The sequence below is a fragment of the Cherax quadricarinatus genome, chromosome 2 (genome assembly GCF_038502225.1).
Source record: "Cherax quadricarinatus isolate ZL_2023a chromosome 2, ASM3850222v1, whole genome shotgun sequence".
Classification (NCBI taxonomy): Eukaryota; Metazoa; Arthropoda; class Malacostraca; order Decapoda; family Parastacidae; genus Cherax; species Cherax quadricarinatus.
Window position 1 is genome coordinate 45,058,877 of NC_091293.1, and position 20,039 is coordinate 45,078,915.

General features: G+C 42.3%; 1 protein-coding gene across 1 annotated transcript in view; it reads right to left on the bottom strand.

Annotated features, from left to right (window-relative positions):
- The window catches only part of eEF1gamma (elongation factor 1-gamma), a 163,702-nt gene that overhangs the window by 18,815 nt on the left and 124,848 nt on the right, over positions 1–20,039 (bottom strand). Inside the window, exon 7 of the mRNA XM_070088131.1 lies at positions 9,385–9,504. Within this exon, the coding sequence (XP_069944232.1) occupies positions 9,385–9,504 (120 nt within the window). The remainder of the gene's footprint in view (positions 1–9,384; positions 9,505–20,039) is intronic.

Below are 20,039 nucleotides of genomic sequence, written 5' to 3' on the forward strand. Positions count from 1 at the left end.
ATAAGGCATGGTGAGGCTGCCAGTTCGGACCACAAATCAGCTGAAAAATATGTGCAGGACTTCAAGGAGTACATAGACAGTGAAGGAAACAGTGACGAAACAGGCCTGTTTTGGAAGAAAATGCCAAGCAGGACGTACATTACTCAGGAGGAAAAGGCACTCCCAGGACATAAGCCTATGAAAGACAGGCTTACTCTGTTGATGTGTGCCAATGCTAGTGGTGATTGCAAAGTGAAGCCTTTATTGTTGTATCACTGAAACTCCCAGAGTGTTCAGGAAAAACAATGTCCTCAAGGCTAATCTGTGTGTGCTGTGGAGGGCAAACAGTAAGGCATGGGTCACTCGGGACTTTTTCTATGACTGGTTACATCATGCATTTGCCCCCAATGTGAAAAATTACCTAATTGAAAAGAAATTAGACCTTAAGTGCCTCCTGGTATTAGACAATGCTCCTGGTCATCCTTCAGACTTGGCAGAGCGACTTTCTAGGGACATGAGCTTCATTAAGGTGAAGTTTTTGCCTCCTAATACCACTCCTCTCCTGCAGCCCATGGACCAGCAGGTTATTTCCAACTTCAAGAAACTGTACACAAAAGCTATGTTTGAAAGGTGCTTTGTAGTGACCTCAGAAACTCAACTGACTCTAAGAGAGTTTTGGAAAGATCATTTTACCATCCTCAATTGTGTAAACATTATAGGCAAGGCTTGGGAGGAAGTGACTAAGAGGACATTGAACTCTGCTTGGAAAAAACTGTGGCCAGAATGTGTAGACAAAAGGGATTTTGAAGGGTTTGAGGCTAACCCTGAGAATCCTATGCCAGTTGAGGAATCCATTGTGGCATTGGGGAAGTCCTTGGGGTTGGAGGTTAGTGGGGAGGATGTGGAAGAGTTAGTCGTGTGTGTATTAAAATTAATATTTCATGTGGTAAAAAAATTTTTTTTTCAATACTTTTGGGTGTCTTGCGCGGATTAATTTGATTTCCATTATTTCTTATGGGGAAAATTAACTTGACTAACGATGAGCTCTCAGGAACGGATTAATATCGCTGGTCGAGGGTCCACTGTACTACTTTTCATTGTGAAACCAATCAAAATCATCTCAATTTCTGTAATATGTCTTCCATTCTACAAAATGAGACCAGGAAAACTAGAACACAACCATAAATACTATACGAAAAACAGTGCAAAGTAGCTGTTTGTAAACCAAAAACACTGTCATTTTTTTTTTCTCATTATGCACTCTGTGCTGCAGGATTTTTTTTATACTGTGCACACTGACCACAGACCCATTCTTTCATATGTAGGCCTACCAGCTTTCTCTCGCTAGTTTGAAGGTGCTAGAATTTACGCATACTAGTACATCGATAACCCTGGTGCATTAGACGTGCTAGTACATCGGAAACCCTGAAAGGGTTAATGAAATAAAGCCTCTCCTCACTTACCGACGGAGTTCCGTTTCTAAGACCACATCGGTAAACGAATTTGTCACTAATTGAGGAATCACCCCTCACTAATACAGCAGACAGTTACATTACACGGTAGTTACATTCCTGAAAATGCCACGTTAGGTAAAACCCTGTTAGATAAACTGAAGAACTTATGGGAAAAATAGGGTTACATTTCTGGGAGCCCACAAAAAAAGCCAAACAACTTTTTTTTTTAGACCAACATATCTTACAAAAATAAAAGTGAATATGTAACCGTAGTTCACTGTCGTGATATAATATGTTTTTACCTCTTAAGCCTACAAATTCAGCAGAAATAATAGTATTTCTTACCTTAAATTGTGGGTGCTGGTGTTTTTGGATGATTGTGAAGAGAGTGGAGATGCATGGTTTGGCCCTACTGGGCTGAGGTGTATGGTTGCTGACAGAAGTGGATGGTAAAGGTTCTGATACTGAAGTCGATGGTTGTATTGGACTGTGCATAAATTCTGTAATGGATCTCTTGGCTCTTTTACCCTGCAGTACATTATACAGCTGACGGTAAGGCATTATCAGCTGGTATAGACCCCGTTTCAAAGCACTGCTTCTAGATTTATCAGGGTCCTCTTCAGTTTAAGTCTGCAACTTTACCAATAATGTGGAACTGCTCACAAACTGCTGCAATGTTAACCGTTTTTCTTCAGGTTCTTCTTCTTCTTCTTCTTCTGCTATGTGGCTCCCTCATATCTGTGTATCAAGCTGTGCCAACATTTTCTCTGGACTCCTGTCTTCATCATTCACATCTTCATTCATATCTTCAAAACCATGGCCTGGTAATCTCCTTACCAGCTGAACAATTTCCTGAACCTGACTCTCAAGCTAGGGAAAACCAGCCAAAGAATTAACTACAGAAGGCCATAATTTTCCCCAACCTGCATTTAATGCTTATTGGGGGAACTTCATTCCATGAACTTCTAGCATAGCTGATGGCATCTGCAATGCTAAATTTATTCCAGAAATTTGGTACTACCAGGTTGGAGTCAAGTCCAATGATGCAACTAGTTTTTCATAACTTTCTTTGTGTAGTTACACTTGATGTTGTATTTGGAGGCAAAAATATAACTATTTATTACATGTGGGCTCACATCCAACAAAGCTTGTGGATGAGTACAGGAATTACAGTAGACCGTTGTTTAACTTGTAAACAGTCCAAACGTGTATATAGGTTCACTACCTTAGTGCCCAGAATATTTTGAAAAAAAAAAAAAAAAAAAAAAAAAAACACACATTTTTCAAGAGTTATAGGATAAAAAAATTTAGGGTCAGTATTTACCGAGATATGAGGCTGCAAAGTTAGCACTTGGAGATCACCAGGCGGCAACATGGGGCGCTGCCACTTGCAGAAGTGTTGCCGATATATCTTTTTTTTTCCATTTTTCATATTTTATATAATTTTAATGTTCCTAGGTAGTAGGTTGGTAGACAGCAACCGCCCAGGGAGGTACTACCGTTCTGCCAAGTGAGTGTAAAACTGAAGCCTGTAATTGTTTTACACGATGGTAGGATTGCTAGTGTTTTTTTTTTTCTGTCTCATACACATGCAAGATTTCAGGTACGTCTTGCTACTTCTACTTACACTTAGGTCACACTACACATACATGTACAAGCATATATATATACACACCCCTTTGGGTTTTCTTCTATTTTCTTTCTAGTTCTTGTTCTTGTTTATTTCCTCTTACCTCCATGGGGAAGTGGAACAGAATTCTTCCTCCATAAGCCATGCGTGTTGTAAGAGGCGACTAAAATGCCGGGAGCAAGGGGCTAGTATCCCCTTCTCCTGTATATATATTGCTAAATGTAAAAGGAGAAACTTTCGTTTTTCCTTTTGGGCCACCCCGCCTCGGTGGGATACAGCCGGTGTGTTGAAAGAAAGAATTTTTATGTTCTGATAATTACAATTTATAGTAGTTCTTGTCATTTCATAACTAATCTTTGTTCTGACACTAGTATTAGGTACTGAAATTGTACTCACATTGCACAAACATATTGACAGGTGGATATTTACAACTGCCTTGGCCATTTACTACTATTGTCTTGGAATATATACAAAGTATTTATAGGTCCCAGCAATGTTTTGGATATGTGGAAATATATAATGATAATGAGGAGCAGGAGGAGGAGGATACTTAATAATAATAAAATAATACGTTCCCTTGAAACATGAAAAACAAAGTCCACCCCTGACAGTGACGTGTTAAGATGAAATAACATTTGATAAGCATTCGCAAAGGTGCAGTGATAAGACTTGATAAGAAAAAATTAGGGCCTTTGTTTTCGCTGGTACACAAACATGTGTATTTGTCTGTCTGTCAAGCTCCCCGATTATCTGTCTATCCGTCTAGCTCTGTCCCAGAGAGCCACAAGACTGCGTCATCACGTTTACTCACATCTTCAAGCAGAGTATAGCACTTTGTCTGGATTTTTTGGGTTATCCTAGGTAATTTACACTATGTATACTTGTATTTATGTGTGCCTGTGAGACAGACAGAGACAAAGATGGACAGAGATAGAGACAGACAGACAACTGGAGATAGAGCCAGGCCGCCAGCAGCCGGCCAGCCCCACAGCTGGCTGCCATGCAGCCAGCCAGCCAGCCAATGTGCGGTCGCCCGCTGGGTGGGATGGGTTACAGCCATCCCCTGCCAGCATCAGCCACCCCCACCCCTACTGACTTAACTTACAGACTTGACTGACTGACTGACTGATTCATGCACACTCCAGTACAACCATCGACTTCAGTACCAGAACCTCTACCATCCACCTCAGCCAAGTAGGGCCACAGCATAACTCTCCACAATCATAGACAAACTCCAGCATTCACAATTTAAACTAAGTAATATTATTTCTGTTGCATTTATAGTCTTAACCCTTAAACGGTCCAAATGTATATATACGTTCACTCGCGTAGTGCCCCAAATTTTTTGAGAAAAAAAAAATAATTTTTTTTAAAAGGAAAAAAGAGCATATGGTACCCAGGCATCCCCAATTATTTTTAATATGGCACACAGTGAGTGCGTACACCCATTCTCTCATGTCTAGGTGACTCAGGCTTATCGTATATATACACGTTTGGGGCGCTACGCACGTGAACGTATACATACGTTTGGACCGTTTAAGGGTTAAGCAGTAAAAGCAACATAATACATCATGACAATGAACTACAATTACATATTCCTTTTATTTTTGTAAGATCTGGAGGTCTAAAGAAAAGTTGTTTGGCTTTTTGGGGGGCTCCCAGGAACGTAACCTTATTTCTCCCAAAAGTTCTTCAGTTTGTTTTACACCGTTTTGTCTAACACGGCGTTTTCAGAAATGTAACTACCGTGTTAAACAACGGTCTACTGTATCAAGAATGAAGAGAGCCTTGAATGCAAGGTTCTTGCCGTGCAGGTAAAACTTGACTTCAGAAATAAGGGATGCTTAAACCAGTCAATAAATATTTCCTCTGTCATCCATGCTGATTGGTTTGACCAGCAAATTACTGGTAAGGTATTTTAATCTACACCATTCAAAGCATGAGGATTCTTAGAGTGGTAAATAACCAAGGGCTTACACATGAAATCACCTGATGCATTACCACAAAGGAGCAAGATGAAGCGATCCTTTGCTTCCTTGAAGCCCGGTGCACTTTTCTCTTGCTGACTGACATAAGTTCTTGTTGGCATTTTCTTCCAAAAACACTTGGCTCGTAGGCATTAAACACTTGATGTGGCTCATGACCACCCTCAGAAATAATTTCCTGCAATTCAGCAGGGAAATTACTTGCTGCTGTATGATCAGCTGAAGCACTTTCACCAGAAAGCTTAATATTATGTAACTTATTATGCAACTTAAAGTTGTGAAACCAGGCTGTGCTAAACATAGTCTTTTATAGGCCTTCCTTCCTTCATTATAACAAGTATCCTGCGGGCGATGCTCCAAATTTTCCCCACATATCCATCACCGCCTGGTTGATCTGGTACCCGCTGAAGATAATTGTCCAGTTTCCTCTTGAAGGCTCCTACACATGTTCCAGCCATGTTGTTGGTAAACGAGTATGTCAGTAAGAGAGGCCATAATAGGTCATACACTACCTCAAACTTCAATCAAATTTAAAAAATATAATATATATATATATATATATATATATATATATTTTTTTTTTTTTTTTTTTTTTTTTCAACAAGTCGGTCGTCTCCCACCGAGGCAGGGTGACCCACAAAAAAGAAAGAAAATCCCCAAAAAGAAAATACTTTCATCATCATTCAACACTTTCACCACACTCACACATTATCACTGCTTTTGCAGAGGTGCTCAGAATATAACAGTTTAGAAGTATATACGTATAGAGATACACAACATATCCCTCCAAACTGCCAATATCCCAAACCCCTCCTTTAAAGTGCAGGCATTGTACTTCCCATTTCCAGGACTCAAGTCCGACTATATGAAAATAACCGGTTTCCCTGAATCCCTTCACTAAATATTACCCTGCTCACACTCCAACAGATCGTCAGGTCCCAAGTATCATTCGTCTCCATTCACTCCTATCTAACACGCTCATGCACGCTTGCTGGAAGTCCAAGCCCCTCACCCACAAAACCTCCTTTACCCCCTCTTTCCAACCCTTTCGAGGACGACCCCTACCCCTCTTTCCTTCCCCTATAGATTTATATGCTTTCCATGTCATTCTACTTTGATTCATTCTCTCTAAATGACCAAACCACCTCAACAACCCCTCTTCTGCCCTCTGACTAATGCTTTTATTAACTCCACACCTTCTCCTAATTTCCACACTCCGAATTTTCTGCATAATATTTACACCGCACATTGCCCTTAGACAGGACATCTCCACTGCCTCCAACCGTCTCCTCGCTGCTGCATTTACCACCCAAGCTTCACATCCATATAAGAGTGTTGGTACTACTATACTTTCATACATTCCCTTCTTTGCCTCCATAGATAACGTTTTTTGACTCCACATATACCTCAACGCACCACTCACCTTTTTTCCCTCATCAATTCTATGATTCACCTCATCCTTCATAAATCCATCCGCTGACACGTCAACTCCCAAGTATCTGAAAACATTCACTTCTTCCATACTCCTCCTCCCCAATTTGATATCCAATTTTTCTTTATCTAAATCATTTGATACCCTCATCACCTTACTCTTTTCTATGTTCACTTTCAACTTTCTACCTTTACACACATTCTCAAACTCATCCACTAACCTTTGCAATTTTTCTTTAGAATCTCCCATAAGCACAGTATCATCAGCAAAAAGTAACTGTGTCAATTCCCATTTTGAATTTGATTCCCCATAATTTAATCCCACCCCTCTCCCGAACACCCTAGCATTTACTTCTTTTACAACCCCATCTATAAATATATTAAACAACCATGGTGACATTACACATCCCTGTCTAAGACCTACTTTTACCGGGAAGTATTCTCCCTCTCTTCTACACACCCTAACCTGGGCCTCACTATCCTCATAAAAGCTCTTTACAGCATTTAGTAACTTACCACCTATTCCATAAACTTGCAACATCTGCCACATTGCTCCTCTATCCACTCTATCATATGCCTTTTCTAAATCCATAAATGCAATAAAAACTTCCCTACCTTTATCTAAATACTGTTCACATATATGCTTCAATGTAAACACTTGATCTACACATCCCCTACCCACTCTGAAACCTCCTTGTTCGTCCGCAATTCTACATTCTGTCTTACCTCTAATTCTTTCAATTATAACCCTACCGTATACTTTTCCTGGTATACTCAGTAAACTTATTCCTCTATAATTTTTACAATCTCTTTTGTCCCCTTTCCCTTTATATAAAGGGACTATACATGCTCTCCGCCAATCCCTAGGTACCTTCCCCTCTTTCATACATTTGTTAAACAAAAGTACCAACCACTCCAACACTATATCCCCCCCTGCTTTTAACATTTCTGTCATGATCCCATCAGTTCCAGCTGCTTTACCCCCTTTCATTCTACGTAATGCCTCACGTACCTCCACCACACTTACAGTCTGCTCTTCTTCACTCCTAAAAGATGGTATACCTCCCTGGCCAGTGCATGAAATTACCGCCTCCCTTTCTTCCTTAACATTTAAAAGTTCCTCAAAATATTCTCGCCATCTACCTAATACCTCCCTCTCCCCATCTACTAACTCCCCTACTCTGTTTTTAACTGACAAATCCATACTTTCCCTAGGCTTTCTTAACTTGTTTAACTCACTCCAAAATTTTTTCTTATTTTCATTAAAATTTCTTGACAGTGCCTCTCCCACTCTTTCATCTGCTCTCCTTTTGCACTCTCTCACCACTCTCTTCACCTTTCTTTTACTCTCCATATACTCTGCTCTTCTTATAACACTTCTGCTTTGTAAAAACCTCTCGTAAGCTACCTTTTTCTCTTTTATCACACCCTTTACTTCATCATTCCACCAATCACTCCTCTTTCCTCCTTTCAAATCTATCATCTATCGAAGTATTGGTATCGGCCTCTGGCAAGACAGTGATGATATGAATGGTGGTGAAGTGTTTCATTTTGGGGTTACCCTGCCTCGGTGATAGATAGCCAGTTGGTTAAAAAAAAAAAAAAAAAAACTTATCAAACAGAAGTTTCCTCTAAAATTATGAAAATTGCAATAATCTGTCACTTCCTTTAGTTACTCATTAGCCAACTTAAAAGGGAGAACAAATCACAGTGCTCTTCCCTTTGACTCCTGTCCCACATAATACTATAGACAGGAAACCGATTTGAGGGTTAGAACAAATTCATTAAAATTACTACAACATTTTGGGCTGCATTAAGAACTATTATCATCCAAAGCTTTGACATTATAGAATACTCTTTGACTTCATTCTTCATACACCCTGCAACTAAACCATTTCAGTGGCCATCACGTAGATCTACGTTTTTGATGCCAGGGTTCCTGGCATACATCAATGTTTTGAGCACAACTCCCTCAGATAAGCTGCAAGCGGTAAATTATGGTCTAGATACGAGAGAATGAGTCTGCGCACCGAGAGCACAGTATAAAAAATATCCTGCCCCATGTGGTGCATGATAGGAAAAACAAAACTGAACTTGTTTGGTTTAAAACAGCTGGTGAGGCTTTCTAGGATGTTTTTTGAGTTTATTGGCATTTTATTGGTATCAAATGATAGAATACATGACCTACTGAGGAGATGATGATCTTGGTTGGTTTCAGGACCATTAGCAGCTTGAAACTGGACTCAAAATAGAGGAAATATTTTATTTTTGCTGATTTTCCTGAGGATGGGTATGGCCCCCTACATTTCTTGGTATGCTTCGTTGGTTTTTAATAGGTCTGATTCAATTATTGGGACACCATAACCCATGACCAATATTCCTGAGGAAATGCTTTAGTGCCTGAAAAGTCTACATTTTGGACTTAAATTTGATTTTCTTATTTTGTGTTAATGGCTAATACCAAATAATGTGCACTTTATGAAGTGGCTCTGATAGTCGAGTCAGTGGTTCCTTTTACTCAGTTGATAGATTTGAAAGCATGCTAGTAAAATAGCTAAGAATTTGGTCAAATGAAGCAACAGAATTGGCTAAACAAAAGACTCAAAGTGGGTAAATAGTTACCAGATCACTGATCTTGTGCCTGTGCAATTCCATAAGTTCTTTATCATATTTTATACTTTTAGTGTTACTACCTTCAGAAAAAGATTCTCTACCACTTCAGATTTTGTTTTAAATTGTGACAGGACAGCCATATTAATTTCAAAGGTCTGGATAGTGAAAGGTTTAATAAGTCATTATGTAATGGAAATCATTCACCATAAGCAGCATTGTTTACCATTTTTAATTAAACTATAACATGATAGTAAAAAAGAATTTATAAAGACATTATAACATGCCTACTTACTTATATTCACAATACCAGATAGAGTAGTGTTCTGGATCAAACTTCTCCCAGAAGTAAGGCACAGATTTTTCTTCATCATTATTTGAGTAAAACCTCTTGAAATCATCCATGTCAAAGTTCCTACAAAGAAAAAACAATATACGTATATATATATACACACACAAAAGTCAATTCATTATTGTTATATCTAAAAACAAGGGTTAACCCTGTACTGGTAATAGCACACAATAGTGGATACAGTTGTAAGGATAGTGAAGAGTGGAGCTGAGGGTTATTGACTGTGTAAAGGTAAGTTACAGTTGGTGCAATATGTTAGTTTGTGTACAAGAATCATAAGGAAAATCAAGAGGGACTTTGGCAACGAGGGCAAGAATTATTGAATCAGAGCATTAAAGATGACAAAAGTGAATCCTATATGCTTTGACATAGGCAGTATATTAATATATGGGAAACTGTTAGATCTACACAGCAATTCTGACAGTGCACGGTAAATCTGATGTCTACAAAAATTGTGCGCACTACTAAATCTGATACATTGACTTCGCTTGCATATGATTCCATTGAACACATTTAACAGGTTAAGATTGTTATTTTGTCTAAAGCAGTCTGTAGTCTAGGTGCATAACCAGGTGAGATATAGAAACCATTCCACAGCATGAGTTGCAGGAGGAGTGATATAGTCACTGTGATCCTGCCAATGGTGTGGAGCTGCTGAGTTAAGTTTACTGGCCTGGTTAGCATCAACTCTAATAATGGACATCCCACTTTTTACATTGCAGTAAACATCTTGGCTAATTTATGTCAGGAGTTCTCATATATAGTCAATCGAATATGAATTGGGTTTCTTTACTGCAGTTAAAAATATCTTGTTCAATGTCTTGCTCAAAAGATTTGTATCAGTCAAGAGTGCTTCCCAAGTGGTGTGGTTATGGTATGTGCTATGCCAGTATCATTGTTATCTCTTGGCTGACAGCTTCAAGCCCCTTTGCCCAGCGACACATGAATGATCCATGAATCACTGCTACAGTGAAGGCAGGTTCCATGGTCAGTAGGACTGTTCAGAGGTACCCCAAGGAATAGGCAGGATGCCAGTATTGCAGATTACCAGAAAGCAATATTAGGTTCTGATAAGTTTATGGCCATGCAGGACTCAGTCAAGGCTATCACTGTCACCAAGGATCCAGAAGAATTAGGCTGTGTCACTTTTGTCCAAGCAAACAAAGTGGTCAGTTCCAAGAATGAACAGAAAGATATTATGTACCCACCATGAACCATAGTCACCAACTGCAGGTGGTACTGCTGTTCCCTGGAAACACCTCTTGCCCTACCTAGTGCACAACACCAAAAGGTAGCTCCAACTAGTTTTAAGAATTTCCCTACTCCTATAGCCTGGCCCCAGCTAGGCTTATCTGGTACTTGCCTGGTCAACTAGGTTGTTGCTGCTGGCAGTCCACCAACCCACATATCTATCACAGCCTGGTTGATCTGGCACTTGGCAGAACTAAGCTTCTTGTATCAGGCTACACTTGTTCCAGCAGTATTATCAATATTTTCTCGTAGAATGTTGAACAGTATGGGCTCATATGAAGATGCTGAGTGTTCTCTCATCATACCCGTGCTACCCGTATTTTCACTAGATTTATTTTATACTTCCTTCTATACCTATCACTTCATATTTTATATCTGCGTGTACAGTGGAACCTCTAGTCACGAACACTTCCGAACGCAAACAAATCAGTTCACGACCAAAAAGTTCGCCCAGCATGCCAATTTTCACATTCCGCACCATTTTTTTCACACACCAGTTTTCCTCACTTCCTGTTGTGTACCCCTAACAAAGACCCTCACTTTGCAGTCAGTCTCGGCCAGACGTGAGTTCATTCACTGTGAACTCCTTGTGTTGCATTTCGTGTGTTTTTTTAATTCATTTTGCTTTCTTGATTACGGTATGTTTTTTTTCTGTTATTTAAGGTTTTTCTCTATTAAACTATGTATTATTTTGTATAATTAAGGATTTTTCAAACTTTGGTTATTTTTTCTGTGCTTCGAGAAAAAAAACCTGTTTACAGCAAACGGCTCACAGGGGTCTAGAATGGACTCGTGCAATTTTAGTTTTCTTTGTTGTTCAAGGTTTTCTCAGTCTTATTCAAGGTTTAAATAACAAAAAGGCCACAATACCATACTGGAACAATACACAAATTACCAGCACATAGAAGAGAGGAGCTTACGATGACGTTTTGGTCCAACTTAGACCATTTACAAAGTCACACTAACAAAAGGGAGGAGGAGAGAGGAGGAGAGAGGAGGAGAGGAGGGAAGAGGAGGGAAGAGGAGGGAAGAGGAGGGAAGAGGAGGAGAAGGGAAGAGGAGGAGAAGGGAAGAGGATGAGATGGGAAGAGGAGGAGAAGGGAAGAGGAGGAGAAGGGAAGAGGAGGAGGAGGGAGGGGGAGGAGGGAGGGGGAGGAGGGAGGGGGAGGAGGGAGAGGGAGGAGGGAGGGGGAGGAGGGAGGGGGAGGGGGGAGGAGGGGGGAGGGAGCGGGAGGAGGGAGGGGGAGGAGGGAGGGGGAGGAGGGAGGGGGAGGAGGGAGGGGGAGGAGGGAGGGGGAGGAGGGAGGGGGAGGAGGGAGGGGGAGGAAGGAGGAGGGAGGGGGAGGAGGGAGGGGGAGGAGGGAGGGGGGGGAGGGGGAGGAGGGAGGGGTGGAGGGAGAAGCAGGGAGGAGGGGGGAGGGAGAAGCAGGAGGAGGAGGAGGAGGAGGGAGGCAGCAGTAGTAGTCAGTCAAATACTAAGAAAAAGGAGCACTGCAAGAGAGCTAGGGGCCCACAGTGGGTAGTTGCAAGAACACAGAGGGGTGGGGGAAATAATGAAAGAACAAATACCTATGGCAAAAGAAAGAAAACCCAAAGAAAAAAGTAAAGGCGAAAGAGAGAGGGAGAAAGGAAAAAAAATAATCAGGTTAAGTCACAGGTGTTCTGAAGTTTGTAATAAAGTTGGTAGAATTACCGACAATATGTAAAGTAAAAGGACACAAGTGCAACTAATGTGACATTTTATTGTGGAAACGTTTCGCTCTCCAAGATCTTTATCAAGCCATTACAAACAATACATGGACACAGAGGGTATATAAAGGCTCAGAGGTGCAATACTAGTGAGGTACCATTTCGATGTTCAGCAGCAGCAGCAGCAGCAGCAGCAGCAGCAGCAGCAGCAGCAGCAGCAGCAGCAGCAGCAGCAGCAGCAGCAGCAGCAGCAGCAGCAGCAGCAGCAGCAGCAGCAGCAGCAGCAGCAGCAGCAGCAGCAGCAGCAGCAGCAGCAGCAGCAGCAGCAGCAGCAGCAGCAGCAGCAGCAGCAGCAGCAGCAGCAGCAGCAGCAGCAGCAGCAGCAGCAGCAGCAGCAGCAGCAGCAGCAGCAGCAGCAGCAGCAGCAGCAGCAGCAGCAGCAGCAGCAGCAGCAGCAGCAGCAGCAGCAGCAGCAGCAGCAGCAGCAGCAGCAGCAGCAGCAGCAGCAGCAGCAGCAGCAGCAGCAGCAGCAGCAGCAGCAGCAGCAGCAGCAGCAGCAGCAGCAGCAGCAGCAGCAGCAGCAGCAGCAGCAGCAGCAGCAGCAGCAGCAGCAGCAGCAGCAGCAGCAGCAGCAGCAGCAGCAGCAGCAGCAGCAGCAGCAGCAGCAGCAGCAGCAGCAGCAGCAGCAGCAGCAGCAGCAGCAGCAGCAGCAGCAGCAGCAGCAGCAGCAGCAGCAGCAGCAGCAGCAGCAGCAGCAGCAGCAGCAGCAGCAGCAGCAGCAGCAGCAGCAGCAGCAGCAGCAGCAGCAGCAGCAGCAGCAGCAGCAGCAGCAGCAGCAGCAGCAGCAGCAGCAGCAGCAGCAGCAGCAGCAGCAGCAGCAGCAGCAGCAGCAGCAGCAGCAGCAGCAGCAGCAGCAGCAGCAGCAGCAGCAGCAGCAGCAGCAGCAGCAGCAGCAGCAGCAGTAGTAGTAGGTCCCTCAATAATCGTCCATAATCCGTTCCTGGAAGTGGGACTATTATCGAAATGGACGATTTACGAATCAGTTTTCCCCATAAGAAATAATGTAAATTCCATTAATCTGTTCCTGACACCCAGAAGTATTAAAACAAAAAAATTTTTTTACATGAAATATAGATATAATACATAAACAATACAGTGGCACATGATGAATTGAACATTAACAGAATAACACTTACCTTTATTGGCGATTCTTCTTTGTGTATGGAAGACTGGAGAAGGAGACTGATTGGATGAATTACTGTTTGGAAGGGGAATCCCCTTCCATCAACACCTCGGGTACCAATTGCTTTTCTGGGGTTACTTCTCTTCTCTGTTTCTTAATGCCACTAGGACCACCTTGAGAGTCACTGGAGTCCTGTCTCGCAAAAAAACTGTCCAGAGAGCTCTGTTTCTGGCGTCTCTTTAAAACTTCCCTAAAATGGGCCAAGACTCTGTCACTGTACAAGTTGCCGATATGGCTTGCAACATCCTTCTCTGGGTGATGTTTCTCCATAAATCTTTCCATCCTACCCCACATTTCAAAAATCTCCTTAAATTCTGAAGAAGGCACCTTCCTCCATCTCTCTTCCTCCTCCTCTGCAGCAAGATTCTGAGCTGCGATCTGTTGCTGTTCCTGCTGAAGCTCTTGCAGCTCCTCAGTGGTTAGCTCTTCGTTGTGGTCCTCCACCAACTCTTCCTCATCCTCCAAACTCACATCCAACCCCATGGAAGTCCCCAGTGCCACAGTGGATTTAACAACTGACATAGGCTCATCAGGGTCAGCCCCAAACCCTTCAAAATCCCTCTTGTCGACACAATCTGGCCACAATTTTCTCCAAGCATTGTTCAAAGTCCTGGTAGTCACTCCCTCCCAAGCCTTACCTATAAGGTTTATGCAATGGAGAATACTGAAATGTTCTTTCCAAAAATCTCGTAGGGTCAAGTGAGTGTCTGAGGTCACATTCAAGCACTTTTCAAACAATGCTTTGGTGTAGAGTTTTTTAAAGCTTGCAATGACCTGCTGGTCCATGGGCTGGAGGAGAGGAGTGGTATTCGAGGGCAAGAACTTTACTGTGATGAACCCAAACTCCTTCAGAATTAGGTCATCCAAGTTTGGAGGATGAGCAGGTGCACTGTTCATTACTAGGAGGCACTTGAGATCCAATTTCTTTTCCAGGAGGTAATTCTTCACACTAGGGCCAAACACTTCATTGAACCACTCAACGAAAATTTCCCTCGTGACCCATGCCTTACTATTAGATTTCCAAAACACACACAATTTACTCTTCATAACATTGTTTTTCCTGAACACTCTGGGATTTTCAGAATGGTACACTAGTAATGGCTTCACTTTGAAATCCCCACTAGCATTAGCACAGAACATGAGCGTCAGCCTGTCTTTCATAGGCCTGTGTCCTGGCAGCGCCTTTTCTTCCTGAGTAATGTAGGTCCTCTTTGGCATTTTCTTCCAAAAGAGGCCTGTTTCATCACAATTGAACACTTGTTCAGGTTTCAGTCCTTCAGCCTCTGTGTACTCCTGGAATTCATGCACATATTTTTCAGCCGCCTTGTGGTCCGAACTGGCAGCCTCACCATGCCATACCACACTGTGTATGCCAGTACGTTTCTTAAATCTCTCAAACCAGCCTTTGTGGCCTTAAATTCACTCACATCATCACTAGTTGCAGGCAATTTCTTTACCAAATCGTCATGCAACTGCCTAGCCTTTTCACAAATAAGCGACGTCATAAGACTATCTCCTGCTAATTGTTTCTCATTTATCCACACCAATAACTTCTCAACATCTTCGAGTACTGGTGATCTCATTTTTGTCAGCATATATACCCCCTTTGCAACAACAGCATCCATGATTTCCTTTTTCTTGGCTATTATGTATGGGATTTGTTATACATCCTGGCCAGTTCGCCCACATGTACACCACTATCATATTGTTCAATTATGTTTTTCTTAAATTCAATCGTATTTCTCATCTTCTTTACCAAAGGCTTGGCACTAGGAGCTTTCTTTGGAGCCATGGTAGCTTATTTAGCACTCAAATAACAAGCACTAAAATAAATGAAATATGAAATATTTCGCTGGAGCACGTGAGGGGACCGTCGCTCACTGGTAAACAATGGCACACTGGCTGGGAAGGAAAGGCCAAGGCGGCTGGAGGTGGCTCAGACCGTGAGTACGCCTCCGGAACAAAGGACTATTAGCGAGTTACCGGACCATTTCCGAGTCAATATTTTGACGAAAAAAACAGGACTATTTCCGAAATGGACGACTTTCAGGCCGGACGATTATTGAGGGACCACTGTAGTGACAAAAATAATACAATATGGTAGAGCAATTAATTCGTACATGAGTAAAAGGATATAAAAGCTATTACTTGGGTAACATAAAAATAGGTTGGACAAATATAGACTGGAAAGAGGCAGGTTGTTTCAGTGTTCACTCTCTGTAATTTGATTTGTGTAGTATAACAGGAGAGACTATGTGATGGCAGGGTTTACTGTTTTCATGACGATTCTTGCTAAGACTTCGGAGATGGTGAAGCTGCCGTTGTTTTGTTTAATTGTATTCGAAACAGCGATCATTGCTGATTCGAGGCACTTGCGTCTGCAGAAATTAGTTTCTTTGATCACTAATTGGGCGTCTCTGAATTTCATGAGATGATTGGTGGAATTTCGGTGTTGTACACAGGCGTTGTTCAAGTTATCGTTCCTACATGCGTAAATGTGTTCATTGAGGCAGGTGTCGAGGTTTCTTGCTGTTTCACCTACGTAGATCTTGTCACAGCCTCCACAGGGTATAGCGTAAACTCCTGCATTGACTGGTTCGTGGTGCTTGGATTTTGTCCTGGTTAGATCCTTTATTGAAGTGCTAGAAGCGATGGCGACTCTGGTGTTAGCTTGTGAAAGTACTTTTGAGATGTTTAGTGCAACCTGGCTGTTGGGAAGAATTATAACTTTGTTGGGAGCGGTGTTGATGTGTGGAGAATTAATGATCTGAAGAGCTCTTTTCTTGCAGTCTTTGATGAAAAAAGGAGGAAAATGTAACTCAGTGAATGTTTGGTGAATGTATGTACATTCCTCGTCAAGAAACTCAGGACTACAAATTCGGTATGCTCTTAGGAAAAACCCGATGATGATGCCTCTTTTGGTCTTGGTATCTTGACTGGAATAGAAGTGTGAGAGATCATTTTTATTGGTGGGTTTCCGATAAACTTGAAATCTTAGGTTGTTGTCTACTTTGTGAATGAGGACATCGAGGAAAGGTAGCTTGTCATTGGACTCTTCTTCTAGTGTAAACTGGATCGCCGGTTCAACTGCGTTGAGCCTTGCCTGAAGATTCCGTACATCAAAACGTTTGGGAGTTATTACGAGGACGTTGTCCACGTAACGTAACCAAGTGACGCTTGAAGGGATGATGTTGGCGAAGTGTTTGGACTCTAGGTGTTCCATGTATAAGTTGGCTAGGATGGCACTGATGGGGGACCCCATTCCCATGCCGTAGGTTTGTTTGTAGAGCTTGTTATTGAAAGAAAAACAGTTGAAATTAACACAGAGTTCAATCAAGTCAACAAAATCTCCGGGAGGTAGAGGAAGATTAAGGTCCTGATTGACTTTACGTCGTAGAACCTCGATGGCTTTCTTGGTAGGTACTTTTGTGAAGAGGGAAGTCACATCCAAACTGCTTAGTTTCTTGTTACGGATGGAGAGGTTTCGGATGCGGTTGAGAAGGTCGCCCGAGTGTTTAAGATGAGCGTGGCTGATGGTCCCCAGAAGGCAGGAAAGATGTTTGGCAAGAACTCCGGCTAGTTTGTGTGGAGCACTGCCTATTCCTGACGCGATTGGTCTGAGAGGAATATTGTGTTCATGGGTCTTGGGTAAACCATACATGTGTGCTGGTTTAGGGTTGCTTGGTAACAAGTACAGAAGTTTCTTCCCTTCTCTAGTGCATTTGAGTATTTGTCTGGTTTTGTATAGAAAATCTTTGGTGAGCGTCTCCCACTGTTGAGTGCTGATGGGTTCGTATGTAGCTTGATCATTCAAAAGGTCCATCATTTTAGTGTTGTAGTCACTGGTGTTGAGCATGACGACTCCACCTCCTTTGTCGGCGGTGGTGACGATAATGTTGGGGTCGTTGGCGAGGTTCTTAAGGGCAGTGATGTATCGTCTAGGAAGATTAGAAGAAGATCAAGCTACATACGAACCCATCAGCATTCAACAGTGGGAGACGCTCACCAAAGATTTTCTATACAAAACCAGACAAATACTCAAACGCACTAGAGAAGGGAAGAAACTTCTGTACTTGTTACCAAGCAACCCTAAACCAGCACACATGTATGGTTTACCCAAGACCCATGAACACAATATTCCTCTCAGACCAATCACGTCAGGAATAGGCAGTGCTCCACACAAACTAGCCGGAGTTCTTGCCAAACATCTTTCCTGCCTTCTGGGGACCATCAGCCCCGCTCATCTTAAACACTCATGCGACCTTCTCAACCGCATCCGAAACCTCTCCATCCGTAACAAGAAACTAAGCAGTTTGGATGTGACTTCCCTCTTCACAAAAGTACCTACCAAGAAAGCCATCGAGGTTCTACGACGTAAAGTCAATCAGGACCTTAATCTTCCTCTACCTCCCGGAGATTTTGTTGACTTGATTGAACTCTGTGTTAATTTCAACTGTTTTTCTTTCAATAACAAGCTCTACAAACAAACCTACGGCATGGGAATGGGGTCCCCCATCAGTGCCATCCTAGCCAACTTATACATGGAACACCTAGAGTCCAAACACTTCGCCAACATCATCCCTTCAAGCGTCACTTGGTTACGTTACGTGGACAACGTCCTCGTAATAACTCCCAAACGTTTTGATGTACGGAATCTTCAGGCAAGGCTCAACGCAGTTGAACCGGCGATCCAGTTTACACTAGAAGAAGAGTCCAATGACAAGCTACCTTTCCTCGACGTCCTCATTCACAAAGTAGACAACAACCTAAGATTTCAAGTTCATCGGAAACCCACCAATAAAAATGATCTCACACACTTCTATTCCAGTCAAGATACCAAGACCAAAAGAGGCATCATCATCGGGTTTTTCCTAAGAGCATACCGAATTTGTAGTCCTGAGTTTCTTGACGAGGAATGTACATACATTCACCAAACATTCACTGAATTACATTTTCCTCCTTTTTTCATCAAAGACTGCAAGAAAAGAGCTCTTCAGATCATTAATTCTCCACGCATCAACACCGCTCCCAACAAAGTTATAATTCTTCCCAACAGCCAGGTTGCACTAAACATCTCAAAAGTACTTTCACAAGCTAACACCAGAGTCGCCATCGCTTCTAGCACTTCAATAAAGGATCTAACCAGGACAAAATCCAAGCACCACGAACCAGTCAATGCAGGAGTTTACACTATACCCTGTGGAGGCTGTGACAAGATCTACGTAGGTGAAACAGCAAGAAACCTCGGCACCCGCCTCAATGAACACATTTACGCATGTAGGAACGATAACTTGAACAACGCCTGTGTACAACACCGAAATTCCACCAATCATCTCATGAAATTCAGAGACGCCCAATTAGTGATCAAAGAAACTAATTTCCGCAGACGCAAGTGCCTCGAATCAGCAATGATCGCTGTTTCGAATACAATTAAACAAAACAACGGCAGCTTCACTATCTCCGAAGTCTTAGCAAGAATCGTCGTGAAAACAGTAAACCCTGCCATCACATAGTCTCTCCTGTTATACTACACAAATCAAATTACAGAGAGTGAACACTGAAACAACCTGCCTCTTTCCAGTCTATATTTGTCCAACCTATTTTTATGTTACCCAAGTAATAGCTTTTATATCCTTTTACTCATGTACGAATTAATTGCTCTACCATATTGTATTATTTTTGTCACTACTACTACTACTACCACTAGTGAACATCGAAATGGTACCTCACTAGTATTGCACCTCACTCTGAGCCTTTATATACCCTCTGTGTCCATGTATTGTTTGTAATGGCTTGATAAAGCTCCTGGAGAGCGAAACGTTGCCACAATAAAATGTCACATTAGTTGCACTTGTGTTCTGAAGTTTGGAGCATTGTACAATGTAATGGGAAAGGAAGGCATCTACAGAGAAAAAGCTAGGACTAAGATTCAAACAAGGAAAGCTGTGTATAAGGGAGGATTCAACCAAATGGCAACTGTGAAAGTTAGACGTAGGGTGGACAGTTTTAGCAGAAGACCAGTCAATAGGATGGCCATGATCTATGGCATGACAGAAAAGAGCATTATTGGTGTCGGCAAGCCTAACACTATTTTTGTGCTCCGTAAGTCTGTCAGAAAGAGATCGGCTAGTTTCTCCAAAGTACTGAAGAGGACAGGAGGAACAAGAAATAGAGTAGACACCAGGAGCATCTATAGAGGGAGGAGAGATATGAACTACATTGGTGCGAAGTGTGTTAGTCTGGTGAAAAGTAAGTTTGATGTCTAAGGAACAGAGAGAGTTGTTGAAATAACTAAGACCAGAAATGTGGCCCTTATAAACCCAACAACCTTCCACCACTTACTCCTCACATACATTATGACATTTTATTCATTCTAGAGTACGTATATATCATGTTTCTGTTATTATTAGTATTG